Source organism: Chiloscyllium plagiosum, unplaced genomic scaffold, assembly GCF_037043375.1.
Source record: "Chiloscyllium plagiosum isolate Xiang-an unplaced genomic scaffold, Cpla_swu_hap1 HiC_scaffold_2, whole genome shotgun sequence".
Classification (NCBI taxonomy): domain Eukaryota; kingdom Metazoa; phylum Chordata; class Chondrichthyes; order Orectolobiformes; family Hemiscylliidae; genus Chiloscyllium; species Chiloscyllium plagiosum.
In genome coordinates, this window is record NW_028270140.1 from 158,260,794 (window position 1) to 158,280,201 (window position 19,408).

General features: G+C 47.6%; 1 protein-coding gene across 2 annotated transcripts in view; it reads right to left on the reverse strand.

Annotated features, from left to right (window-relative positions):
• The window catches only part of oxct1a (3-oxoacid CoA transferase 1a), a 50,218-nt gene extending 36,857 nt beyond the window's left edge, over positions 1 to 13,361 (reverse strand). Inside the window, exons 1-4 of one of the 2 annotated variants that reach the window (XM_087975210.1) lie at positions 13,343 to 13,361; positions 13,051 to 13,151; positions 3,091 to 3,199; positions 2,304 to 2,394 (exon numbers count right to left, since the gene is read on the reverse strand). In XM_087975210.1, coding sequence (XP_087831336.1) covers positions 2,304 to 2,394; positions 3,091 to 3,199; positions 13,051 to 13,119 — 269 coding nt within the window. In that variant the 5' untranslated portion in view covers positions 13,120 to 13,151; positions 13,343 to 13,361. Of the gene's footprint in view, positions 1 to 2,303; positions 2,395 to 3,090; positions 3,200 to 13,050; positions 13,266 to 13,342 lie in introns of those variants that run through there. The other variant, XM_087975203.1, reaches the window with a different exon arrangement.
• Positions 13,362 to 19,408: the final 6,047 nt, after the last annotated feature.

The window sequence follows — 19,408 nt, forward strand, 5'->3', positions numbered from 1 at the left end:
GAAAATCTCAGTTACGAAGAGTGACTGGAAAGGCTGGGTTAGTTTTCATTGGAACACAGGAGACTGAGGAAGGATCTGATTGAGGCATAGATAGCACAGATCGTGAGAATATCGTCCCCATGGCAGATATGTCAAAGACCAGAGGGCATTCTTCAAGGTAAGGAGTTCATGTTTTAGAGGAGATCTAAGATAAATACTTTTCTCCCAGAGGGCGGTAGAAATCTGGAAGGTGCTGCCTGAGAGGGTTGTGGAGACAGGTACTCTCACCGTTTCAGAAACATCTGGATGAGTATTTATATTGCCAGGATATACAGTAGTTAGTTGTGGACAGAGTGTAGGTCAATAGGATTAGTGTAGTTTGGGTTATGTTGGTCAGCATTGACATTGTGGGCCAAAGGGTCTGTTTCTACATTATATGGCTCAGTGAGAGAACAAAAACCAGGAGTCAGGAATTCAGTTCCTGGCAAAGTCCCCTTCACCCAAACAGGACAGACAGACTGCGGACACAGGCTGAACATGGCACCCCATGCCCATATACACAGAGGATGGCGATGAAGGCCCTGGGGTCAAACAATTTAAAAGCAGGAGGAGGAGGCAATTTTGTCCAGTGACCCCATTCAACAGGATCTTGGCCAATCTGATTAATCTCCAGTCTCACCCACCTTCCATCATCTTTCACCACTCACTTGCGCATCACAAACAGACCAGTGACACAACAGGCAAGAACTCACTGTGGCTACTCAGTATCTGCCAAACCTATAGCCTCCACCAACCTAAGGCCAAAATGTACCAGATGGACACCACCAGACGGGTACAACTCCCAACCCCTCACCCCCCACACTGTCCTGACTGTGGGTCAGTCTACAGCACATGGACTCACCCCCACCTTCTCAAGGGTAACTAGGGACGGGCAATAACTGCTGGCCCAACCAGTAACACCCAAGGAAACAAACTCAATGACTTGACAGAGATTTATTGGAAGTTCCGTTCTCACCCACCAGCCAAATGACCCTGAAATAAACAGAAACGATGTGTCACCATCAAGGGACTGCCCTCATCACTGTCAGTTTGAAAACACAGCAATATATTTCAAACTGATGGCTGCCCAGTAACACAGTCAAAAACCCCACAATCTACCCACCCTCTCCAGAAACTCCCTCTCCCAGATGTGTGGCTTGCTGTTGTCCTGATTAAGATAAGCCCTTTCTGTGTGAGCACACGTAAAGCACTTGTGCCAGATTCATTGACGAGTAATTCAGTGCCAGGGTCAGAAAGTTTACCGACATCCCGGCTCCCTGCTAACACATAAAAAGTTTATGAGAGCCAATATCCACACATCAGATTAGAAAAAGGCTATTCGCCTTACAGTTCCACCAATCACACTTCATGGTGAATGATTTACAACCGATTAAACTGCTGCTGACAGTAATCCCAGTACAATGACACACACTTGTTCAAGGTCAACATTCAACCAGAACCAATATTCCTGGGAACTGCAGGGTCAAAACCCAGGAGACTAATTCAACACGTATCACTACATCTGGAACAGAGTAAAGCTCTCTCTATACTGTTAAATACAGAGTAAAGCTCCCTCTACACTGTCCCCATTAAACACTCCCAAGACAGGGACAGCACGGGGTTAGATACAGTGTAGAGAATGCTTTACCTTGTGATTAAAAGATTAGAGTGAGCTTTACTCCGTTTCTAATCCCTTGTTGTATCTCACTTGGGAGTGTTTAATGGAGACATTGTCAAGAGAGCTTTACCTTCAGTTTACTTTCAGATTTAAAGATTAGAGAGGGAGCTTTACTCTGTATCTAACCCCGTGCTGTCCCTGTCCTGGGAGTGTTTGATGGGGACAGTGTAGAGGGAGCTTTACTCTGTATCTAACCCCGTGCTGTCCCTGTCCTGGGAGTGTTTGATGGGAAACAGTGTAGAGGGAGCTTTACTCTGTATCTAACCCTGTGCTGTCCCTGTCCTGGGAGTGTTTGATGGGAGACAGTGTAGAGGGAGCTTTACTCTGTATCTAACCCCGTGCTGTCCCTGTCCTGGGAGTGTTTGATGGGGACAGTGTAGAGGGAGCTTTACTCTGTATCTAACCCCGTGCTGTCCCTGTCCTGGGAGTGTTTGATGGGGACAGTGTAGAGGGAGCTTTATTCTGTATCTAACCCCGTGCTGTCCCTGTCCTGGGAGTGTTTGATGGGGACAGAGTAAAGCCTCCTTTACATGGTCCCCCATTAAATTCTCCCAGGACAGGGACAGGGATAGGATGGGCTTGGATTTCCTTGTTTGGTCAGACTTACCCTGCGTTGTTACTGACAGCTGTGATGCCCTTGACTCCAGTCTTCAGTAAAGCATTGATCAGGTTCTCCGGGATGCCACATAATCCAAAACCTAACAACAGTGAAGCAGGAAGGGAAGACAGAGCAAGTGAGTATTCAACACAATGGTACACCAAGGTTTGAGAGGGGGCACTACCCTCACACAACACCCCATCCCCTCCCAGAGATCACAACATACAAGTAAAAAAAAACCTCCTCCATTCTCTGATACAACCCTCTCTGATTGGTACTTTTAAAAGAATGATTAAAGGAACTTCTCAAAATGTCATGTTTCCTGAACCATATGTGCTCAGGAATTCTGAACTATGTATGATTAGAGTATCATAGACTCCAGAACATCTTATACTTCATCTTCTCTTCTAACAATAAGCCGTTCACTAAAGTACTTTCCAATCAAGTCATTTCTGCTGAGGAATACTTCCCCAGTTTCTGATGTGACCAGTGAAATGCTTTCTCTTGACTGGATTTGAAGGAACAACGTCTAAGAATCCAGTTTCTTCATAAATACAATGAGGAGTCTATTTTCAAAAGAAAGCTTATTCAAGGTACACTAACATGCTAAAACACAGAGTTAGCAAGAAAACAGTACAACTGCTAAAAAATACAGTATGTGCATAGCATACACTGAGCAGAGGAAAAGGGGGGAGAAAAGATCAGATTTCTCTGCAGCAATTAGCTTTCATCTCACAAGAAGAGAGAACATCACAGATACCAGACGCACACACACAAAAGAACTGCATCAACTCACCTCCAACCAGTAAGGTGGAATTATCAGGAATATCCTTCACTGCTGACACAGGGTCATCATAGAACTTGGTGTGCCTCTGCCCACTGGTGGAGAACTGACAGCTGCAGAACTGAACATTGGAAACAATTCACTTTTCATTTGGTTCTTCTTCATTAAGTGATCCTCAGCAACAAATAAACCTTTGCCCTCTCCCCATCTCCTACCCCTCTCTTCATGCTCCCTTACTTCAAGCCCCTCTCCCTCCAAGTCCCTCTCATCCTGAGTCCTTCCCCCTCTCTCCTCCCCCTCAGTCCTTGCTCCAGGGAGGTTAATGAGTGACGGAGAGTGAGTATCAGAGAGCTGCTGTCAGACACTGGGAGGTTATCAGACCCTTTTGGTCTGAGGATGGCCCTGTGCACTACCACAGGCCTGCACTGAAGAGATTTCAGAGCATAAACAAAAATACACACTTAGAGGGTGACATCAGGAGATAACTTTGAAAAACAATGACGTACAGAAAACACAGACTGGAAATGGAGAAAACACATTATATTTTACTCACAAACCATATCCTGGGGGTTACCATGAACTAGGAACTGATCTGGACTCATCACATAAAGAGCTAGCATCTATGTATAAACGTCCTGTCACCTCCTGATCTCCCAAAGCCTGTCCAGCATCTACAAGGCACAGGTCAGGAGTGTGCTGGAACATTGCCCACTTGCCTGGATGGGGGCAACTCCAACAACACAAGAAGCTTGACACCATCCAGGACACAGCAGACTCACACACTGAAAATCAGGTCCTGCCATTTCTAGAATCCTCAGAGAAGTTAAAGAGCTAATTGAAGGACACAAACTTCCCCAGGGAAACAGAGAGCACAGAGCACGTTCCTATGCTTAACAAGAATGACTATTTATTACAAGTAGACTCCAGCTATTACTACAAGATGACATTCTCAACCCCCTTACAAACCAAAAAAAAATTTGTTCTGGGCTAAGGGAATGACTGGAAACTAAGTTTAATGGACCCTGTCCACACAGTTCATGGAGAATATCATTTTATTGTCAGGATGTATTACGCCTCAGTGTCTCTTCTCCAGGTATCTCCACTTGATTGTGGGAGACACAGAGTGACTGGTTCACAAATTAGGAAGTCACTGATGAATTGGGAAGAGTAATAAACTGGTTTGGTTCAGGCTTTAGCTTTTTTTTAAAACTGCATGAAGTTTTAAGATTTCTGATCATATTGTTCACATTCACAAGCTGCTCAGCTACCTGGGAGCCAATCACAGTTGTTGTCAGGCAGAATTCCTTTGTCACAAACAACTGGTCACAATTCCATAGACCAATCAGCTGTGGTTGCTGACTGAATCTCCCTTCCTCCCCAGCTCTTAGCTTTGTTGCAGTAATCCCCTCTCCCACTGCTTGACTAGCAGCTGTGTAAACTGCACTTACAATGAGGGTCAGGGAACTTGTTTTTAAAAATGTCTCTTCCTTCCAAAGGACAAGGGCAGCAGATACATGGGAACACCACCCCCGGCAAGCCACTCACCAACCTGGCTTGGAAATATATCACCATTCCTTCACTGTCGCTGGGTCAGAATGCTGGACTTCCCTGCCTCAGGGCATTGTGGGTCTACCTACAACACATAGAATCACTACAGTATGGAAGCAGGCCATTCAGCCCATTGAGACCACACTGACCCTCCAAAGAGCATCCCATCCAGACCCACACCCCCTACCCTATCCCTGTAACCCTGCACATCCCCTGGCTAACCCACCTAGCCTGCACATCCCTGAACACTACGGGCAACTTAGCATGGCCAATCCACTTAACCTGCACATCTTTGGATCGTGGGAGGAAACCCATGCAGACATGGGGAGAAAGTGCAAACTCCACATGAGGCTAGAATCTAACCCGGGTCCCTGGCGCTGTGAGGTAGCAATGCTAACCACTGAGCCTCCATACCACCCCAGGACTGCAGTTCATGCCCACCTTAGAGGGCAACTAAGGACGAGAAATAAATGCTAGCCTGTCAAATACCTGTTGCTTTACAACAATGGAGCAGCATACTGGGGGAACACAAACAGGCAAACACAGCGCTACAGTCGGCCACTCTTGCTTGTTATGTCATTCAATAAGATCAAGACTGGTCTGATTTTAACCTGAACTCTACATTCCTGCATATCCCCCAGTAATCTTCCATCCCCTTGGGTAACAAAAATCTATCTCCCTCTGCCTTAGAAATATTGAGCAATCCTGCATTTTTCAGAAGGGAATTCCAAAGAATCTCAACTCCCAGAGAAAAAAATGATTACCTCATCTCTGTCATAAATGCCCTTCAGTGGTGACGGGGACAGTGACGGGGATGGGGAAGACAGGGCTCTCCCTGTCTCACACCTGGGGGTAAGACGAAGGCCTGTCACCGTGGGGCACTTGCTGGGTAAACTTTGTGAAGTGAGCAGGACGTGTACACAGTAGTCTGTCTGACGTGCTGCCAATAAACTCTCAGCAATGGGTCTGTGCCTCAGTCAGGAGTCTCAGGAGCTGCTGCCAACAGGACGAGGTGAATGGGTTTGTCCATTGTTTAATGTCCTGTATGACCCAGAATGAGGGTTTTACTGACACATCAGCTGCAGTGTCAAACTCAATGGGGCACACTGAGCTCGAGGGGCACACGCTCCCCCAAATCCCCCAGTCACCCCCATCTCCCCTCCTGTCACCCCCACCACCTCCCCTCCCTGTCACCCCCGCCTCCTCCCGTTGCCCCCACAACTCCTCCCCTCCCCCACAGCTCCCCCTGACACCCCCACCTGCCCTCCTCCCCCCATTGCCCCCACCTCCCACCCCTCCCCCAAACCTCCCCCCGTCACCCCCACCTCCCCCCCCGTCGCCCCCACATCACCCCCGTCGCCCCCACCTCTTAAGGATAGTGGAATCAAGGGTTATGGGGATAAGGCAAGAACAGGAAACTGATTGTGGATGATCAGCCATGATCATAATGAATGGTGGTGCTGGCTCGAAGGGCAGAATGGCCTACTCCTGCACCTATTGTCTAATGTCTCCCAGTGCCCCCACCTCCTCCCCTCGCCCAGCTCCCTACATGCCCCCACCTCCTCCCCTCCCCCCAGCTCCAGACTGATCACAATTAGAGGAAATGTAGAACTAACTGAACAGTGAGTCAATCCTCTCCAATTAACTATGCTCATGCGAGATTGATATCGCAGCACACAGCAGAAATTAGCAGCGATTGATGGGACAGTGTAGAAAAAGCTTTACTCTGTGTCTAACCTGTACTGTCCCTGTCCCTGGCAGTGTTTGATGGGGGACAGTGTAGAGGGAGCTTTACTCTGTATCCAACTTACATCACATATCCACCATGACATTATGGGAAGTTAGGGAGGAAATTGTAGGGCCCCTAGCAGAGGAACTGGTTTCATTGCCAGCCATGGGTGTGGTGTTGGAACACTGTACGGTGATGCCATTATTTAAGGAGGGCTGCGAGGAAAGCCAGGGAACTATATAGCAGTGAGTCTAATGCCTGTAGTGGGGAAGCTATTGGAGGGATAGGATCTACATGCATTTGGAGAGACGATCACTGATTAGGTATAGCCAACATTGCTTTGTATGTGGGAAATCGGGACTCACTAACTTGATTGAGTTTTTTTTTAAAAAGGTTACCAAGAAGATAGAGAAGAGCAGAGCAGTGAGTGTTGTGTTCATGAACTTCAGCAAGGCCTTCGACAAGGTTCCACGTGGTAGACTGGTTAGTAAGGTTAGATCACATGGGATCCAGGGAGAGCTAGCCAACTGGAGACAACATTGGCTTAAATGGAGGAAGCAGAGGGCTGTTGTTCAGACTGGAGGCATGTGACCAGTGGTGCTGAGTCCACTGTTATTTGTCATTTATAGAAACAAACAATTTTGATGTGAATATACAGTTAGTACTTTTGAGGATGACACCAAAATTGGTGGTGTAGTGGGCAGTGAAGAAGATTATCTAACAATACAACAGGATGTTGATCAGCTGGACCACTGGGCTGAGCAGTGGCAGATGGAGTTTAACTCAGATAAATGCAAGGAGTTGTATTTTGGTAAGGCAAACTAGAGCTGGACTTACAGAGTTCATGCTAGGGAGTATAATCAAACAGAAAGACCTAATGGTGCAGCCACATAGTGCCTTGAAAGCTGTGTTTCAGGTAGACAGGGTGGTGAGGACTACAATTGACACAGTTGCCTTCATCGGTCAGCGCACTGAGCACAGGAGTTGGGACATCATGTTCAACAAGAGTTGGCACTGGAAAAGCACAACAGGTCATGCAGCATCTGAGGAGCAGGAGAGTCGATGTTTTGGGCATAAGCCCTTCATCAGGTATAGACAAGGTGAACAGCATCACATTCCTGATGAAGGGCTTATGCTTGAAACGTTGATTCTCCTGCTCCTTGGATGCTGCCTGACCTGCTGTGTTTTTCCAGCAACACACTCTTGATTCAGATCTCCAGCACCTGCAGTCCTCACTTTCTCCGAACAGCTGTATAAGACATTTGGAGTACGGTTACAATTCTGGTTGCCCTCCTAATAGGAAGGATGTTAGCAAACTGGATAGGCCAGCAATCTCTCCCTCAGTGTCAGAAAAATGAACGAGCTGATCATTGACTTCAGGAAGCAGAGTGGAGGACACGCATCTGTCTGTATCAGTGGGGCAATGGTCGAGGTGATGGAGAACTTCAAGTTCCTAGAAGGAAGTATCGCCAATAATCTGTCCTGCTACATCCACTTCGATGCTACAGTCAAGAAAGCACACCAACACCTCTAATTTCTCAGAAGGCTAAGGACATTTGGCATGTTCCCAATGACCCTGACCAATTTTTATAGACGCACCTTAGAAAACATCCTATCAAGACTCATCACAGCTTGGTACGGTGACTGCTCTGCCCAAAAGCACAAGAAATTACAGAGAGTTGTGAACACAGCCCAGTCCATCTCTTAAACCAGCCTTCCTTCCATTGACCCCATCTACATTTCCCACTGCCTCGGGAAAGTAGCCAACTTAATCAAAGATCCCTCTCCCATCCTCGTAATTCTGTCTCCCACCAGATTCCATCAAGCAGAAGATACAATAGTTTGAAAACACATGTAAATAGATTGAAGAACAGCATCTTATCTGCTGTTATCAGACTTCTGAACAGACCTCCTAAATTAGAGTTGATCTTTCTCTGCATCTTCTCTGTAGCTGTAACACTGTATTCTGCGTTGTGTTCTATTGCTCTGATGTACTAATGTCAGGGATGATTTGCCTGGATAGCACGCAAAACAAAACTTTCCACTGTATCCCGTTAAATGTGACAATCATACATGAAACTAAAAAGCGTGCAAAAAGGATTGAAAAGGATGTTACCAAGATTGGAGGGTTTGAGCTATACAGAGAAGTTGAATAGGCTGGGACATTTTTTCTTGGAGTATTAGGGGCTGAGGGGTGACCTTATCGAGGTCTATAAACACAAGGGGCATAGAGAAGGTGAATAGCGAAGCCATTTTTCTTTGGGTAGGGGAGTCCAAAATTAAACAGCATAGATTTAAGGTGAGAGAGGAAAGATTTAAAAGGGACCTAAGGAGCAACGTTTTCATGTAGAGGGTGGTGCGCGTATGGAATGAGCCGCCAGAGGAAGTGGTGGAGGCTGGTACAATTACAACATTTAAAAGGTATTGGATGGGTACATGAATAGGAAGGGTTTGGGGAGATGTAGGCCAAACGCAGGCCAATGGGACTAGGTCAGTTTCGGAAGCCTGGCTGTCGTGGATGAGTTGAGCCAAAGGGCCTGTTTCTGTGCTGGATGACTCTAACCCTTTGTGTACCTATCCTAGGAGTTTGATGAGATCAGCACAGAGGACGCATTACATTGTAATGAAAAAGAATAGAGAAAGCTTTACTCTGTATCTAACCCCGTGGTTTCCCTGTCCTGGCAGTTTAATGTGACAGATAGAGAACATTTTATTCTTTATCAAACCTCATGCTGTCCCTGTCATTGGGATAATAGGGACAGAGTCTATGCAGGTTGAAAGAACAGAAGCAACTTCATTCTGTTTCTAACCCCGTGCTGTCCCTGTCCTGGGAGTGTTTGATGGGGACAGTGTAGAGGGAGCTTTACTCTGTATCTAACCCTGTGCTGTCCCTGTCCTGGGAGTGTTTGATGGGGACAGTGTAGAGGGAGCTTTACTCTGTATCTAACCCTGTGCTGTCCCTGTCCTGGGAGTGTTTGATGGGGACAGTGTAGAGGGAGCTTTATTCTGTATCTAACCCTGTGCTGCCCCTGTCCTGGGAGTCATAGAGATGTACAGCATGGAAACAGACCCTTCGGTCCAACCTGTCCATGCCGACCAGATATCCCAACCCAATCTAGTCCCACCTGCCAGCACCCAGCCCATATCCCTCCAAACCCTTCGTATCCATATACCCATCCAAATACCTCTTAAATGTTGCAATTGTACCAGCCACCACCACTTCCTCTGGCAGCTCATTTCATACACGTACCACCCTCTGTGTGAAAAAGTTGCCCCTTAGGTCTCTTTTATATCTTTCCCCTCTCACCCTAAATCTATGCCCCTCTAGTTCTGGACTCCCCGACCCCAGGGAAAAGACTTTGTCTATTTACCCTATCCTCATGATTTTGTAAATCGCTATAAGGTCACCCCTCAGCCTCTGACGCTCCAGGGAAAACAGCCCCAGCCTGTTCAGCCTCTCCCTGTAGCTCAGATTCTCCAACCCTGGCAAACCCCGTGCAGTCCCTTTGCTGGGAGTGTTTGATGTGGACGATGTTGAAGGAGCTTTACTTACAGATTAAATAATAGAGTAGAGAAAGTTGTCCACAGAGTCCTAGTAAACCAGATGTGTTGACCTCAGTTCCATCCTGTCCTCTCCTCCACTTGAACATCTGGAAACCTGCAGGAGGTGGTGCACATGGGCATGGATATAGAACAGGATACGGAGTGGGGCAGGGGAGACTGGGAGTATCCTGTTACTCACTGGGCTGATTAAAGACATGCTTAGTAAGGATACCACCCGCTACTCCCCTAATTCAGGGGAAACACAAAAATCCCAAATTTCAAATCATCAGAACCTTTCAAATCTGGCTTTGTCCTGGTGAGAGACATCTCTCTGGGTTCCCAGCCTCTAAAGACAGCTGTAGAATCCTCTTCAAACCAATCCAAAGGTAGGGCTTCAATTTCACAGAAGGTGGCACTCAGAGAATGCTGTCGAGAGTTTGCAATGAAGTATTCTCTTGGTTTGGTTTCACCAGAACACAGTGCGAGTCTCTGTTTACATTGCACAGAGTCTCTGTTTAAACACAGTGAGGAGGTAGGGCAGAGACTGCACTCAGAGTGATGCTTGGATAGGGAAGTGCCTGCCATTCGATTGGTTACTCACCTCTTCAAGGTGAGAAATGTCAGAACTGTAATCAAGAGAGCACATGTCGATGTTTAAGGCAGGAGCTGCGCATGTGACTTCACTGCTGATAAAACCTGGGTTTTTTATCAAAACAGACTCACAGCTCTGTTTAGGAATACTCATCATCACTGGAGACAGGTATTAACCTTCAATAACTGGCAGAGGTCAGAGAGACCAGGAGGCAAATGAGGGAGGAGAACAGAAGTTACAGCTCTGAAGACAGACCATCAGTGTGTTTTAATCTGAAATGCAGGCATGACTATCACACAAACACAATCAGCTGTGTGACACAAGCCCTTTACATTAACCTATTGTTCTCATCAACCTGTTCAGAAATGTTATTACGTAGCATACTGGGCCTCCCAGTCAGGGTTAGGGACCCTGTTACTCAATAGGTTTCAGATGTTCCTTGAGAGAGTGTTGACCAAGATAAAAGGGGGACCTCTCTCTTTGACAACACAGCAATGGAAACCTCTGCTTACTGCCTCAGCACCCTCCCCACTGTCTGAAGACAAATGTTAGCTTTGAGCTCAGGTACACGACAAGAAGCAGGATTCAAACTGGTGACTCCCTTATTCAAGGGAATCAATAACAGCAGACCACTGTGAAGTATTCTGGGTAATCTAAGATGGAGGACAGGAAACATTTCTGGCTGTAACAGCTGCTCCTTTTTTGAGGTATTTTAGGTGTTGGAGGTGATTTCCTCGAATTCCCGGAGCAGCAATTACTGTTTTATATGCTGTTGCATTGTTTAGGAACTTTGGAAAAAAAAACGTCAAAACAAGAGCACCTTTAAAAAGGGAGAATAACAACAAAGGCAGCACATGGTCAGGTCAGTGCAAGAGAGAGAGAGAGAGAGAGAGACAGACCGACCCACGATTCCTGATGAAGGGCTTTTGCCCGAAACGTCGATTTTGCCTGTCCTCGGATGCTGCCTGAATTGCTGTGCTCTTCCAGCACCACTGATCCAGGACCGACCCACACAGCTAACTGACACAGCAGTGAACCTGTGCAGTTACTGCCTTTGCTGTTTAGGAGAGGTTACAGCACAGAATAAGATAAATTGAATAGTTTTAAGTGTGGCCTTGCAGTAAGTCTGCAGTAGTGAATAGAGTGGGTTCTTTCTTGATTTTATGCTGTATTGAGATATGCCTCTTGATTAAACTAAAGAGAGACCTAAGGGGCAACGTTTTCATACAGAGGGTGGTGCATATATGGAATGAACTGCCAGAGGAAGTGATGGAGGTTGCTACAATTACAACATTTAAAAGGCACCTGGATGGGTATATGAATAGGAAGGGTTTGGAGGGATATGGGCCGGGTGCTGGCAGGTGGGACTAGATTGGGTTGGGATATCTAGTCGGCATGGACGGGTTGGACCGAAGGGTCTGTTTCCATGCTGTACATCTCTGAATCTATCAAGGAAGTTGGATTACAGCATAAAAAGGGCAAAAATAAAACAAAAATTAAAAATAAAAAACATAAAAAAGAAAGCGAAACTGAAACTAAACTAAAGGAACTGAAATTCCATGTTATCTAAAGCCATGGAAACCTGTCCATTGAGCCAGACATCAAGAAGCTCACTTCCCCTGTAATGGGGGGGGGGGGGGGGGGGGGGGGGGGGTGTTAAAAGAAAGAGGGATGTTGATTTACCCCCCCCCCCTCATCAAACCAGACAATCCTATCCAATCACAGGATCCCTGTGCTAACAGCCTCTAACACTCAGTACAATCATAACCTTGATAAAGGACGATCTCACTCAGCTCCTCCAGCAGCTACTGAACAAGTTCATAACAATACCAACTTTTACTCAGCGTGAAAGAATGATGAACGAAGAGAGTTTATATTTTCAAATTAATCTATATTTCCACCAGATTATTTCAGTTCAGTTCAATCCAAACCAAACCTCAACAGTCCCCAAAGTGGAATATACAATTCTACCCACCCCCACCCCACCAAAACTGTCTTTTTACAACCCAATACTGTAACCTAAGCTCAGTACTTCCCCACAGACAGGTCTGGAAACCCCTCAGTTGCTCTGACAGCTGGAGTGCACATGAGAAACAGACGTAATGTTTCAGATCGATAAAGGTCACCAACTCAAGAGGACTCCCTCTCCAAACGCGATTTACTGTGTTTTGATCCCAGGAACACAAAGTGTCTGAAAAATCCCCCCCAAAACAGTGCAGGAACCCAACCCGGCCAAACCACAAACACACACTGTGTTGTAGGCCCAGCAGAAATAACCTTTTCCAACTGCCTTGGCTGGAAGTCTCAGCAAAGGGGGTCTTTAAAAAGCAGGCAGGGACCCACCTGCTCGGGCATCCTCTCATCCTCAGCATGTGTCTTTTTGCAGCTTTGCTCACAGATGTTTTTATTTTAAGAAAAGACACCAATAAAAGCACTGACTGCAGAGAGGGGTGCGTGACCTTGCCCTTAACAAGGGGGTCAGTGCCAGTCTTTGAGGTGCCCATGTACTGGACTAGCAGCAGGCAGGGAGCCCAGGCCTTGCTGCACCGTGTGCTCTCACCTGGTTCCAGGTCCCTGCAGGTATCCCTCTCCGAGACACACGCAGCATCATGTTGCAGTAAGCCGCCATAGTTCCAGCTCAGCAGCGAGAGCTCCAGCAGTCTGCGACAGACACACACACACACACACACAGAGAGAGAGAGAGAGACTATAAAAAGCAACTCGCAAAGGCTGCAAAAATAAAACGAAACCACAGCCCCTTAAAGCTCAGGAAACAGAACCTGCAAAGCGTGCACAGCAACTTCCTGCAAACTTGCACCAAATGCCATCTACTGTGTTTATATAACACCCACCTCCCCGAATCCGGCGGGATGGGGCTGAAACTACAGCAAGGCAGCATTTCACGGTGCGCACCGTTAAACTGTCAATCAAACCCCAGAGCAACCCAAGCCACAATGTGAACGGGGAAGGAGGAAAATTAACACTGTGACTGCCAGTGTGTGTGTGAGAGAGAGAGAGAGACTGTATCTGCCTGTGTATGTGAGAGAGAGAGACTGTATCTGCCTGTGTGTGTGAGAGAGAGAGAGAGACTGTATCTGCCTGTGTGTGTGTGAGGGAGAGAGAGACTGTATCTGCCAGTGTGTGTGTGTGAGAGAGAGAGAGAGACTGTATCTGCCTGTGTGTGTGTGTGAGAGAAACTGTATCTGTCTGTGTGTGTGTGTGAGAGAGAGGGAGACTGTATCTGTGTGTGTGAGAGAGAGAGACTGTATCTGTGTGTGTGTGTGAGAGAGAGACTGTATCTGCCTGTGTGTGTGTGTGAGAGAGAGAGACTGTATCTGCCTGTGTGTGTGTGAGAGAGAAACTGTATCTGTCTGTGTGTGTGTGTGAGAGAGAGAGACTGTATCTGTGTGTGTGAGAGAGAGAGACTGTATCTGCCTGTGTGTGTGAGAGAGAGACTGTATCTGCCTGTGTGTGTATGTGAGAGAGAGAGAGAGAGAGAGACTGTATCTGCCTGTGTGTGTGTGAGAGAGAGAGACTGTATCTGCCTGTGTGTGTGAGAGAGAGACTGTATCTGTCTGTGTGTGTGAGAGAGAAAGACTGTATCTGCCTGTGTGTGTGAGAGACAGACTGTATCTGCCTGTGTGTGTGTATGTGAGAGAGAGAGAGACTGTATCTGCCTGTGTGTGTGTGAGAGAGAGAGACTGTATCTGCCTGTGTATGTGTGTGTGAGAGAGAGACTGTATCTGCCTGTGTATGTGTGTGAGAGAGATTGTATCTGCCTGTTTTTGTGAGAGAGAGACTGTATCTGCCTGTGAATGTGTGTGTGAGAGAGAGACTGTATCTGCCTGTGTATGTGTGTGTGAGAGAGAGGGAGACTGTATCTGCATGTGTATGTGAGAGAGAGAGAGAGAGAGAGACTGTATCTGCCTGTGTATGTGTTTGTGTGAGAGAGAGACTGTTTCTGCCTGTGTATGTGTGTGTGAGAGAGAGACTGTATCTGCCTGTGTATGTGAGTGAGAGAGACTGTATCTGCCTGTGTATGTGAGAGAGAGAGACTGTATCTGCCTGTGAATGTGTGTGTGAGAGAGAGACTGTATCTGCCTGTGTATGTGTGTGTGAGAGAGAGACTGTATCTGCCTGTGTATGTGAGTGAGAGAGACTGTATCTGCCTGTGTATGTGTGAGAGAGACTGTATCTGCCTGTGTACGTGTGTGTGTGAGAGAGACTGTATCTGCCTGTGTATGTGAGAGAGAGAGAGACTGTATCTGCCTGTGTATGTGTGTGTGAGAGAGAGACTGTATCTGCCTGTGTATGTGTGTGTGAGATTGTATCTGCCTGTTTTTGTGAGAGAAGACTGTATCTGCCTGTGTATGTGTGTGTCTGAGAGAGAGACACTATCTGTGTTTGTGTGAGAGAGAAACTGTGTTGATGTGTGTGCATGTTTGTGTGTATGAGAGATAGAGACTGTGTCAGTGTGTGTGAGAGAGAGACGGTGTCAGTGTGTATGAGAGATAGCGACTGTGTCAGTGTGTGAGAGAGAGACAGAGACGGTGTCAGTGTGTATGAGAAATAGAGACGGTGTCAGTGTGTGTGAGAAAGAGAGAGAGCCGGTGTCAGTGTGTGTGAGAGATAGAGACTGTGTCAGTGTGTGTGAGAGAGAGAGAGACGGTGTCAGTGTGTGTGAGAGATAGAGACTGTGTTAGTGCGTGAGAGAGAGAGAGACGGTGTCAGTGTGTGTGAGAGAGAGAGAGACGGTGTCAGTGTGTGAGAGAGAGAGAGACGGTGTCAGTATGTGTGAGAGATAGAGACTGTGTCAGTGTGTGAGAGAGAGAAAGACAGTGTCAGTGTGTGTGTGAGAGAGAGAGACTGTGTCAGTGTGTGTGAGAGAGAGAGAGACAGTGTCAGTGTGTGTGTTTGTGTGTGAGAGAGATGCTGTCGGTGTGTGTGTGAGAGGGAGACGGTGTCAGTGTGTGTGTCAGAGGGAGACGGTGTCAGTGTGTATGAGATATAGAGATTGTGTCAGTGTGTGTGAGAGATAGAGATTGTGTCAGTGTGTGTGAGAGATAGAGATTGTGTCAGTGTGTGTGAGAGATAGAGATTGTGTCAGTGTGTATGAGAGATAGAGACTGTGTCAGTGTGTGTGTGATAGAGACGGTGTCAGTGTGTATGAAAGATAGAGACTGTGTCAGTGCGTGTGTGAGAGAGAGAGACGGTGTCAGTGCGTGTGTGTGAGAGAGAGAGAGACTGTGTCAGTGTGTGTGTGAGAGAGAGAGAGACAATGTCTGTGTGTGTGAGAGAGAAACAATGTTGGTGTGTGTAAGACAGAGAGACGGTGTCGGTGTGTGTATGTGAGAGAGAGAGAGAGAGACAGTATCAGTGTGTTGTGGGAGAGAGCGAGATGGTGTCTGTGTGTGAGAAAGAGAAAGAGACGGTGTCTGTGTGTGTGAGAGAGCAAGATACTAAGTTGGGGTGTGTGTGAGAGAGAGAAAGCGAGAGACTGTGTTGGTGTGTGTGTGAGAGAGAGCGAGAGACTATGCCGGGGTGTGTTTGTGAGAGAGAGAGAGCAAGAGACTGTGTCGGGCTGTGTGTAAGAGAGAGAGCGAGAGACTGTGTTGGGGTGTCTGTGAGAGGGAGAGAAAGCGAGCCGCTGTGTTGCTGTGTGTGTGTGTGTGTGAGAGAGAGAGAGAGAGAGACTGTATCTGCCTGTGTATGTGTGAGACTGTATCTGCCTGTGTATGTGTGTGAGAGAGAGAGAGACTATCTGCCTGTGTATGTGAGAGAGAGAGAGAGACTGTATCTTCCTGTGTATGTGAGAGAGAGAGACTGTATCTGCCTGTATATGTGTGCGAGAGAGAGAGACTGTATCTGCCTGTGTGTGTGTGAGAGAGAGAGAGACTGTATCTGCCTGTGTATGTATGTGTGAGAGAGAGACTGTATCTGCCTGTGTATGTGTGCGTGTGAGAGAGACTGTATCTGCCTGTGTATGTGTGTGTGGGAGAGAGAGACTATTTCTGCCTGTGTATGTGTGAGAGAGAGAGAGACTGTATCTGCCTGTGTATGTGAGAGAGAGAGAGAGAGAGACTGTAACTTCCTGTGTATGTGTGTGTGTGAGAGACGGTATTTGCCTGTGTATGTGTGTGTGAGAGACTGTATATGCCTGTATATGTGAGAGAGATAGAGACTGTATCTGCCTCTGTGTGTGTGAGAGAGACGGTATCAGTGTGTATGAGAGAGAGCGACGGTGTCAGTGTGTGTGTGTGAGAGAGATTGTGTCAGTGTGTATGAGAGATAGAGACTGTGTCAGTGTGTGTGTGTGAGAGAGAGACGGTGTCAGTGTGTATGAGAGATAGAGAGTGTGTCAGTGTGCGTGTGAGAGAGAGAGATGGTGTCAGTGTGTGTGTGAGAGAGACGGTGTCAGTGGGTATGAGAGATAGAGACTGTGTCTGTGTGTGTGTGAGAGAGAGAGAGACGGTGTCAGTGTGTATGAGAGATAGAGACTGTGTCAGTGCGTGTGTGAGAGAGAGAGAGACGGTGTCAGTGCGTGTGTGAGAGAGAGAGACGGTGTCAGTGTGTGTGTGAGAGAGAGACTGTGTCAGTGTGTGTGTGAGAGAGAGACGATGTCAGTGTGTATGAGAGATAGAGACTGTGTCAGTGTGTGTGTGAGAGAGAGAGAGACGGTGTCAGTGTGTATGAGAGATAGAGATTGTGTCAGTGCGTGTGTGAGAGAGAGACGGTGTCAGTGCGTGTGTGAGAGAGAGAGATGGTGTCAGTGCGTGTGTGAGAGAGCGAGAGACTGTGTCAGTGTGTGTGTGAGAGAGAGACGATGTCAGTGTGTATGAGAGATAGAGACTGTGTCAGTGTGTGTGTTTGAGAGAGAGAGACGGTGTCAGTGTGTATGAGAGATAGAGACTGTGTCAGTGTTTGTGTGAGAGAGAGATGGTGTCAGTGTGTGTATGAGAGATAGAGACTGTCAGTGTGTGTGTGAGAGAGAGATGGTGTCAGTGTGTGTATGAGACATAGAGACTGTGTCAGTATGTGTGTGAGAGAGGGAGAGACGGTGTCAGTGTGTATGAGAGATAGAGACTGTGTCAGTGCGTGTGTGAGAGAGACGGTGTCAGTGTGTATGAGAGATAGAGAAAGAGACAGTGTCTGTATGTGTGAGAGAGAGACACAATGTCAGTGTGTGTAAGAGAGAGAGATGGTGTCGGTGTGTGTGTGTGTGTGAGAGAGACAGTATCAGTGTGTTGTGAGAGAGAGCGAGACGGTGCCTGTGTGTGTGTGAGAGAGAGAAAGAGACGGTGTCTGTGTGTGTGTGCGAGAGCGAGATCGAGAGACTGTGTCGGTCTGTGTGTGTGTGTGATAGAGAGAGAGCGAGAGACTGTGTCGGGGTGTGTGAGAGAGAGAAAGCGAGAGACTGTGTCGGGGTGTGTGAGAGAGAGAAAGACTGTCAGTGTGTGTGTGAGAGAGAGAGAGAGACGGTGTCTATGTGTGTGAGAGAGACACAATGTTGGTGTGTGTAAGAGAGAGAGACAGTATCAGGAGGTTGTGAGAGAGGGAGAGACGGTATCTGCGTGTGTGTGTGTGTGTGAGAGAGAAAGAGACGGTGTCTGCGTGTGTGCGTGAGAGAGAGCGAGAGACTGTGTGTGTGTGTGTGTGAGAGAGAGAGAGAGAGCGAGACACTGTGTCGGGGTGTGTGTGAGAGAGAGAGAAAGAGAGAGACTGTGTTGGTGTGTGTGTGAGAGAGAGAGAGAGAGCGAGACACTGTGTCGGGGTGTGTGTGAGAGAGAGAGAAAGAGAGAGACTGTGTTGGTGTGTGTGTGAGAGAGAGAGAGAGCGAGAGACTGTGTCGGGGTGTGTGTGTGAGAGAAAGCGAGATACTCTATGTGTGTAAGAGAGCGAGAGACTGTGTTGGTGTGTGTGTGTGTGAGAGAGAGAGAGCGATGGTGTCGGGGTGTGTGTGGGAGCAAGAGACCGTGTCAGAGTGCGTGCGTGTGTGTGAGAGAGAGACAGTGTCTGTGTGTGTGAGAGAGACACACAATGTCGGTGTGTATAAGAGAGAGAGACGGTGCCGGTGTGTGTGTGAGAGAGAGAGAGAGCGAGATACTGTGTTGGGGTGTGTGTGAGAGAGAGAGAGAGACTGTATCAGGGTGTGTGTGAGAGAGAGCGCGAGAGACTGTGTCGGGCTGTGTGTGTGAGAGAGAGAGCGAGAGACTGTGTCGGGGTGTGTGTGTGTGTGTGTGAGAGAGAGCGAGATACTGAGTTGGGGTGTGTGTGAGAGAGAGAGAAAGCGAGAGACTGTGTTGGTGTGTGAGAGAGAGCGAGAGACTGTCGGGGTGTGTGTGTGTGAGAGAGAGAGACTGTATCTGCCTGTGTATGTGTGTGTGAGAGAGAGACTGTATCTGCCTGTGTATGTGTGCGTGTGAGAGAGACTGTAGTGGGCGGCACGGTGGCCCAGTGGTTAGCACTGCTGCCTCACAGTGCCTGTAGACCCGGGTTCAATTCCCGACTCAGGCGACTGACTGTGTGGAGTTTGCACATTCTCCCCGTGTCTGCGTGGGTTTCCTCCGGGTGCTCCGGTTTCCTCCCACAATCCAAAGATGTGCGGGTCAGGTGAATTGGCCGTGCTAAATTGCCCGTAGTGATAGGTTAAAGGGATAAAGGTAGGGGTATGGGTGGGTTGCGCTTCGGCGGGTCGGTGTGGACTTGTTGGGCCGAAGGGCCTGTTTCCACACTGTAAGTAATCTAATCTAAAACTGTCTGTGTATGTGTGTGTGAGAGAGACTGTATCTGCCTGTGTATGTGAGAGAGAGAGAGAGAGACTGTATCTTCCTGTGTGTGTGAGAGACTGTATCTGCCTGTGTATGTGTGAGAGAGAGAGACTGTATCTGCCTGTGTATGTGAGAGAGAGAGAGAGAGAG